The 9,249-nt window shown below is 37.1% G+C and overlaps 1 protein-coding gene across 1 annotated transcript in view; it reads right to left on the bottom strand.

Annotated features, from left to right (window-relative positions):
- Positions 1–9,249, bottom strand: part of IPMK (inositol polyphosphate multikinase) — a 39,725-nt gene that overhangs the window by 23,002 nt on the left and 7,474 nt on the right. Inside the window, exons 2-3 of the mRNA XM_007450824.1 lie at positions 6,893–6,978; positions 1,421–1,517 (exon numbers count right to left, since the gene is read on the bottom strand). Coding sequence (XP_007450886.1) covers positions 1,421–1,517; positions 6,893–6,978 — 183 coding nt within the window. The remainder of the gene's footprint in view (positions 1–1,420; positions 1,518–6,892; positions 6,979–9,249) is intronic.

Raw genomic sequence — 9,249 nt, 5'->3', positions numbered from 1 at the left:
GAGGGGCGGGGAGAGGAGAAGAGGGAAGGAGAGCAAAGCAAAGCTCACCCCCCACCCCATACAACTGAAATACAGAAGAATCCTAAATACCCTGGGGAACCACTGATGTACTATTATCTGAGGATACTCACAGGGAGATACCATGATTCCCTATTAATGAAACTTCGCAAAAGTAGTGAATGAGCAGAAGGGAGACAAAGAACCGAGGAAAAGAACAAGCTGAAACTGTTCAGAGAAGGAGAGAAGGAGCCCCCTTCTCTTCCTGTTCTCAAAATGTGGTTCAAGCGCTCTCTATATCAAAAAAACTTGAAGCTTTTATTTAACAAGCATATCACTAAACTCCAACACAGATCTGCATAATCAAAATGTCTGGGAATTGAGCCTATTAATTTGCATTTTAACAAGCCTATGGGTTATTCTTAAACTCAGTCAAGTTTGAAACTCTTCCCTCATTCATGAATCTTCTTCAATCGTTAGCAGTCATACTACCAGTTTAACTGAATTCTGTCTGCTGTCAAAGGCCTTGATGTGGCAAATACTGCTTCAAGTATTAACTAATATTAAGAAAGAAATGCTATGCCCTCACATAGATCATTTTGCCCTCTAACTATGAAACTTACCAGTATTTTTTAAAAGACTGCTATTTAAAGCATGCAGGTGGGGGATGAAGGAGTGATACAGAAGATAGGGAGGAAGGTACACAAAGAAAATGTTTTTCTTGATTTTCTTTTTTTCAAAATGGGAAAAGAAATTGCTCAATATGTTCAGAAGGGGCTTCCCTGGTGGCGCAGCCGTTAAGAATCCACCTGCCAATGCAGGGGACACGGGTTCGAGCCCTGGTACGGGAAGATCCCACAGGCCACGGAGCAACTAAGCTCGTGCACCACAACTACTGACCCTGCGCTCTAGAGCCTGCGAGCCACAACTACTGAGCCTGTGTGCCACAACTAGTGAAGCCCGTGCACCTAGAGCCAGTGCTCCGCAACAAGAGAAGCCACCACAATGAGAAACCCGTGCACTGCAACGAAGAGTAGCCCCCGCTCGCCGCAACTAGAGAAAGCCTGCGTGCAGCAACAAAGACCCAATGCAGCCAAAAATAAATTAAATAAATAAACAAATAAATTTATTAAAAAAAAGAAAAAGTTCGGAAAAAAGAACATCTGTAAATTAATACAGTACTAAATACTAGTATATATATTTTCATTCAATTATAAGAGATTGGTCATTAATTTGTATATGCTATCTAAGAAACTGGTTATGAACAGCAAAAATATTAATGTTTTCTTTCATGAAGAAGAGAAAAAGTAGTAAGAAAAAAGGATATATTGTTTTTATATACTAGGCTTAATCTTATTTAAGCCTTTTAAAAAGCAACTCTCATGAATTAAGACTAAAAGATGGATTTTAAAGAAAAGATTACCATTTGGTGCAGTGGGAGGTGACCAGATACCATAATATTTTGGCAAATATTTTCGTAGCTCTAAAAGAACACCATCAGTACAATCAGCAGCATAAACCTGAAACAAACAGAAATATAATATTTGCATGTTAGTTTCTTATAATGCTTTATTTATAATTGCCCCACACATTTCTCAAATAACACACTACTGTTGAATCATAATTTATCTGGTATGAGTTTTAACTGGAAGTAAATCTGGGGAAAAAGAAAAAGATTACTATGTGTCTTCAATGAAAAACCATGTACTGTTTAGAGCACATTCTTCTTGGTTATGTAATTCTAGCCTTTCACTGTCCTTGAACTATTTTACAACAAAGTAAGTTATAGATAATTCTTAGCAAATGCAAAAGAATTCTTGCCCACAGACATGAAAATAAATTCTGGCCTAGAGGAGGGTCAAATGACTTCCCTCCAGCCCCCCTGAAAGGGGAGAGTTTACAGTGTTCTTATGTACACTCATTCCACCTTCCCTTTAAGCCATATAAATTTGTGCTTCTTTGACTTCTCTTTCGAAGCAGTTTTAAATCTGCCTAGTTCCTTCATTAAATGATGAGTTTAGCAAAATCTTTACCATGTATTTGTTTTATATCTGTAAGGAAATTGTGATTTTACCTCAAAAAAAAAAAGTATCGTTTAACTCAATGCAAGTCTAACTATAATTTTGTGGTTTTTTTGTGGTTTTTTTGAGGTACGCGGGCCTCTCACTGTTGTGGCCTCTCCCGCTGCGGAGCACAGGCTCCGGACACGTAGGCTCAGTGGCCATGGCTCACGGGCCCAACCTCTCCGCGGCATGTGGGATCTTCCCAGACCGGGGCACGAACCTGTGTTCCCCTGCATCGGCAGGCAGACTCTCAACCACTGCGCCACCAGGGAAGCCCAAGTCTAACTATTATTGCTCATTTAATTCTTTGATTTATAACCAGTAATAATTCTAGAAAAGACTAGAAATATCCAGATATCCTGGAACTAGATTCTTAACTTTTTTCCTAGAAAAGGAGAGAAAATATTTTTGTTTTAAAAACAACTTGTAAGACATCTTATCCCATTAACTCTTGTCAAATAAGGTCTACCTAATTATCCAAAACCACTTAGGTTTACTCATGTAAAATGCTCATGAAATCTCAGTATCAGAATTCTATGTGTCACACCACATTTATGACAAGTAGTTACATACAACATAATTCTACAGAATAAACTCAAGTATGGCAGAAACTCACCAAATATCCACATGATACATTGTATTTCCCAGGTTCCCCTATTGAAATATGAGCGTAAGTGATATTAGTCACTTATGGGCCAAGGTAATTAAGAGCAGGGTGTACCTTATCATCCCTCTGTTCCTGGCACAATGAGAGTGAGGGCACAGAGTGTTCATGATGACCTAACAACAAGATGGAGAAACCAAGTATATCTTCTATGTACTTACCTAAAGAAGTCTATGATATATTTATAAGTGAAAAGATAAAAACTGGAAGAGTAGAAAGGTAAACTTTCTCTTCTTACTTTAAATATTTTTTTAAACTAGTAAGACTGGTATTTACTGCAATATGCCAAGCAAGATAACCTAAAAAGCTTTCTACCTAGAAATGTAGGATAAAATACAACAAATATTTTCTTAAATGCATAACTGAGCTCCCAACGTTAAAAAGGAAATTCATAGGAATCTAAAATAAAGAGGAAACCCAAAGTGCTAAGCTGAGCAGTAATGCTGGGCTCATAGAGGTCCACTCTGAAGCCTTGAACCAAAGGATATCTGAACTTAAGGACTAGTCATAGATGAGGATAGAGCTACTATACTGAAACAAGGAGAGCAAATAAAGAACGTTTTGGTCAAGCTGATAGAGAAAAACAGCAAATAAACAATATCAGGAATTAAAAGGGAGTCATAATTAAACTAGCATAGCATTTTAAAAAATACTATGAAGAACTCTGCCGGGTGGGTAATTATATAAAACAAACTATAATCTGTATTTTACTATCACATTAACAAAGAAAATATCAAGACATTTAAGAAACTGAATCATTAGTTTAAAAATACATCCCTTGGGGAAGGGTAAGCTGGGACTAAGTGAGAGAGTAGCACTGACATATATGCACTACCAAATGTAAAGTAGATCGAAGCAGCAGCATCACACAGGGAGATCAGCTCGGTGCTTTGTGACCACCTAGAGGGGTGGGATAGGGAGGGTGGGAGGGAGATGCAAGAGGGAGGGGATATGGGGATATATGTATACATATAGCTGATTCACTTTGTTATACAGCAGAAACTAACACAATATTGTAAAGCAATTATACTCCAATAAAGATGTTTAAAAAATAATAATATATATATGTGTGTATATATATATGTGTGTGTGTGTGTGTGCACACACACACACACACACACACACACACACACACACACACATCCCTTCCAAGGAAAGAATGAGAGAAAAAAAGATGGATGAAAAGGAGGAAAGGAAGAAAAAGACAACAGGCCACTCGGATGAACTCATACGTTAAGTTTTATCAAGCCTTTAAGGAACAAAATCCTTATCTGATACAAATTTTTCCACAAAATAGAGAAAGAAATGCTTCTCAACTCATTTTATGACACTAAAAGAAACTTGATATCAAAACCAGACAAGGACAATGAGTGAAGAAATAATAGTCCAATCTCACTTATGAGTATAGCTGGAAAAACTCTGAAATAAAACACTAGCAAACAAAATCCAGTAATGCATATTATTAAAAAACAAATTTAAAAAGACATGTCCAAGTAGGTTTTATTTCAAAAATGAAAGGTAGTGTAATGTTAGAAATCTATTATGGCATTTACCACATTAACAGATTAAAAGAGGAAACTCATATGACCTTTTCAATAGATACAGAAAGGCAGCTGAAAAATATTCAATACCCATTCGTATTTTGAATTGTTTCTTGATATAAAAATAGAAGGATGTTACGTATCTTCTTCTCCTTCCCCAAGAAGCTCATATCAATCGACTGCATCAAGGAGGGTTCCCTGCCCTCTTGCCAGTGTCTCTTCCTGGTACAAGAGACTGGAGGATAGGAGAAGACTTGAGGTCAGCTTATTTACTTCTCTAGTTCCCTCCTTATCAGTTCAAGTCTTCTCATAAAGTTACCCTCCCTGAGTTCCAGCAACCACTCCCTCTCCTTGCCGATTAGGCCCAGGGATGGTATGGCATTATCTCTTGCAGGTGGCCGTAAACTCTGACTACAGTCCTTTTATTAAACTGACAGAGTGCACCATTTGTTCCGTGACAGAATCTTGACTCACAAAGAAAGCAATTTCCTTAACCTGGGGAGAAGTACCTCTCAAAAACTTAGATTGAAAGTCACACTTTAAAGAGGAAATGTTAGAAGCACTTCTACTAAATGAGAGGAAGATACCCCCACCATTGCTTCAATTAAGCACTGAACTAAAGTTCCTGACTGCAAGGGATGAGGGTTTGATCCCTGGTCGGGGAACTAAGATCCCACATGCCTCACGGTGCGGGCAAAAAACAAAAAGATTTCAGCAAGATTACTATATATAAGAACACTATACAAATATCTATTTCATTCTTGTGTATTAGCAATCATTGGAAAACTTAATTCAAAAAAATACTATTTACAATAGAAACAAAAAATAAGGTACCTAGAATAAATCCAACAAATTATGTGCAAGACTTTTACAGAGTAAATATAAAATACTTTCCTCAAAAAAGAAGCAGTGTTAGCAGTTAAAAGCATATTCCAGAGATCAGACTGCCTATGTTCAAATCCAGGGGCCATCATTAACTGTTTGAATGATCTTGGTCAAATTATTTAAACTAATTATGCCTTAGTAAAAAATCAGGATAAAAATAGTACCTAACTCACAGGTTGTTGTTAAATGAGCTAATGGTGGTAGAGCATTATAACAGTACTTGTTTTTTGTTTTGGTTTGCATCGTTTTTTTACTTGCACTAAATTTAAGAGCTATAGTTATAAAATTCTTAGAAGAAAATATAAGCATAAACCTTCATGACCTTAAATATGACACAAAGTCTATGCTTCGAAGGACACTAACAAGAAAGTGAAAAGACAACCCAAAGAACAGGAGAAAATATTTACAAATCACATATCTGATACAGGATTTGTATCTAAAACATGGAAAAAAAGTAAAGACAACCCAATGAAAAAATGAGCAAAAGATCTAACTGGACGTTACTCCAGAGAAGATACACACATGGCCAATAAGTACATGAAAAGATGTTCAACATCATTAGCCATTAGGGAAATGAAAATCAAAACAAACCACAGTAAGATTAACACTTCACACTCACTTGAATGCCCATTAAAAAAATAATAATAACTAACATGTGTTGGTGAGGATATGGAGTAACTGGAACCCTCATACATTAGTAGTGAAAATGTAAAATAGTGCAGCCACTTTGGGAAACACTTCCGACAGTTCCTCAAGTAGTTAAGTGTAGAATTACTATGTGACCCAGCAATTCCACTCCTGGGTATATATCTAAAATAACTGGAAACAGGTACTCGAACAAATACTTATACATAAATGTTCATAAAAGCACTATCTACAAAAGCCAAAAGATGGAAACAATCCAAATGTTCTTCAATGGGTGAATGGATAAACAAAATGTGGTATGTAAGTATAATGGAGTATTACTCAGCCATAAAAAGGAACAGAGTACTAATGCATACCACAGACCTTAAAAACATGCTCAACAAAAGAGGCTAGACACAAAAAGTCACATATTGTGAAACTCTAATTATACAAAATACCCTGAATAGTTAAGTCCATAGAAAGCAGATTGGTGGTTGGCAGGGATTGCGGGGAGGGAGGAATAGGGCATCATGGCTTAATGGGTACAGGTTTTTCTTTCATGTGATAAAAATGTTCTGTAACTAGACAGAAGTGGCAGTTGCAAAACACTGAATGTTCTGAAAAATACTCCTAGCACACCACTGTAAAGCAATTATACTCCAATAAAGATGGTAAATAAATAAATAAGTTTTTAAAAAAGTACTCCTAGTAATATGGTTAATTAGATGTTAAGTGCCCCCCTTCACCCTTACCCTCCTTTGGAGTTGCACAGTACACATTAGCACATTCAAGGCTCTAAGAAATCCTGTAGTAAAAAAACACCTATTTAAACTCAGCATTTCTGAGAAATACAGTCTCTCAGCTAAGCATTTTTCAAAATGTAGGTCACAACCCATCAATTGAAATCAGTTTAGTAGATCAAATCTTTAAAAAATGAAGTAGAATAGAAAATACTAGAATGCATCGGTAAAGATAAGCATTGTATTTCTTGAAGCTTTTGTTTCAGTCACATACACAGTATACTAAAACATGCTGTCAAATGTATTTTTTACTGAGTCATCAGCAGAAGGCTATGAAAAACACTTTGAATACAACAAAACAAATCTTACCTCACTTACCATATTATAGAATTCCAGCTCTCTTGGACCCCTTGGAGGTGGCTGCAGCTGTTTCAAAACTGTGCCATCTGGATGTTGCAGTATACCTACAGAACAAAAGTCACATATTTTAAAATGGTTTAAATAATAGCGTATCTTGCATCATAGATTTGTTCCTAAAGTTACAGATAAACCACTTTCATAAATTTAAGGGATTCTTTACACTTATTTCAGAAATTTTAACATTCAACCAACATATTTCAGTGCGTTATATGCAAAGCACCAGAACACAAATTCTAAACAGCTTGGTTTTATTGTCTCCAACCACTGTTTGCCTTGTAGCCCCCTCAGACTTTCTAATAAATAGAACACATGTAAATTTTTACAGAAATTCTTCAGTGATAGACTTTCCAGGAGATGTTAATTTATAGTTAAATAAGAAGCAAGTTAAAAGCAGTAGCACAAATTGATCCCACTTTTATTAAGCAAACAAAAAAATGTTAACAATGGTTCTATATGAATTTCCTACTTTGTAATTTTTTTGTCTCATCTGTTATAAGAAAGCAACTAACATTTTTTCCTGATTCAGATGCACTGTGTACAGCTATACAGATAGCATGAGGGCACCTAGGCAATGGGAAAAGTGGGGGCTGAAATCAGGGGCCAAGCCTGGAGCAGGAAGAGGTACATTTTTATAATATGTCCACACTTAAAGGGAAAATCTTTTTCTAAAGTCATCACATAAATATACTAGCACTGCCCCTTGTCACTATGCCATGAAGATTCATTCCCAAGTTTATACGTTAAAATCTTAAATTTTCATATATTGAGATTTCATAAAATCACACTAGTTAGAACACAATATAACTCAAATAAATCTATTTACAATTTTGGTAAAATACACCACTTAAGTTTCTATTTCTTTTGACAATGCCAGGAATTTTTAATCATGACAAAAATGCAGAGTTTAATCAACAGAGGCAGAAAGTACAAACTTAAGAGAAACAGTAATCAAGTTTATTTGTTTTAAGTCCTAGTTATAGACTAGAAGGAAGGTAAATATTAATTCATATGGATAAGATTGGTTGGTAGAGGTTTTTGGGACTTCAAGGAGCAGTCTAATAGAGCTAAAAGTTACTAAAGAGAAATTCTATTCCCAAAGGCTGGGATGTAGAACAAGAAAGGCCTTCACTCCCATGGAAATAGACATTTTCAACAGGCTAATGAAGAATGGTAGATGTAAAAACTCCTGGATGAACTGAACTGTGGTTGTGGGGGGTGGAATGGAGCATTCATAAGTGAGAAGAGAACCATGAAGCTTCCCTACCTTGGGGCAGACACCTCATCTAGACACAGGTAAACCTGCCATTAGACAAATATTTTAGCAGGCAAGCAGAAATCAGCCAGACTGTAGACAACAGCGGGGGGTAGCAGGATGGATTAGAGACAATAGTCCTAACACAAAAATAGATTGCTTGGTCCAGCAATTCTCCCACACTACTCACTCTGCAAAACACCCACTCCAAGTTTTCAGAGAAAGCAGACATAGTAATACCAGGCATTCTCCCAGTGAATGAATTCCAGGATCTAAAAGTAAACCAACAGTACCTTACACTGCAGCCAAATACCTCACAGCCAGAAAACAGTCATGATAAGAAAGGAAGCATCTTGGAAGGCTGAACCAATACCAGGTGAACTGAATCTAAGACTGCAGCCCACACCAGCTCAATTAAATTCAAGAGGGAATATGATTTATCAGCCCCTCACCCTAAACAGAGGGAAGGGCTTATACTCTATGTGGAGCAAAACAAAACAAAACAAAAAATAGTACACTTCAGGGGACTTCCCTGGTGGTCCAGTGGTAAAGAATCCGCCTTCCAATGCAGGGGATGCGGGTTCGATCCCCGTTCAGGGAACTAAGATCCCACATGCAGTGGGGCAACTAAGCCCTCGAGCCACAACTACAGAGCCCCCGTGCTCTGGAGCCCGCATGCCACAACCAGAGAGAGAAAACCCGCACGCCAACTAGAAAGAAGTCCACCCGCCACCGCCAAAAATAAAAATAAATAAAATAACCTTTAAAAAATAATAAATAAATAAATATTCCAAAATGAGTAAATATACTGATGTCTGGGGAGAGAGAGTTCTCTGTGAGAAAAACGGGAGATATGAATACAGAACAGGGGGAGGTAAAGAACCCTGTGATATTAAATTTTAATTATAGGTATGAATATGAACTCTAACTTTTTTTTTTTTTTTTTTTTTTTTTTTTTGCGGTACGCGGGCCTGTCACTGTTGTGGCCTCTGCTGTCGCGGAGCACAGGCTCCGGACACGCAGGCTCAACGGCCAAGGCTCACCGGCCCCGCCCCTCCGCGGG

Source organism: Lipotes vexillifer, unplaced genomic scaffold (assembly GCF_000442215.2).
Source record: "Lipotes vexillifer unplaced genomic scaffold, Lipotes_vexillifer_v1.1 scaffold202, whole genome shotgun sequence".
Classification (NCBI taxonomy): domain Eukaryota; kingdom Metazoa; phylum Chordata; class Mammalia; order Artiodactyla; family Lipotidae; genus Lipotes; species Lipotes vexillifer.
Note: the sequence above shows the minus strand (reverse complement) of the source record. Positions and strands in the feature narration are given on the sequence as shown.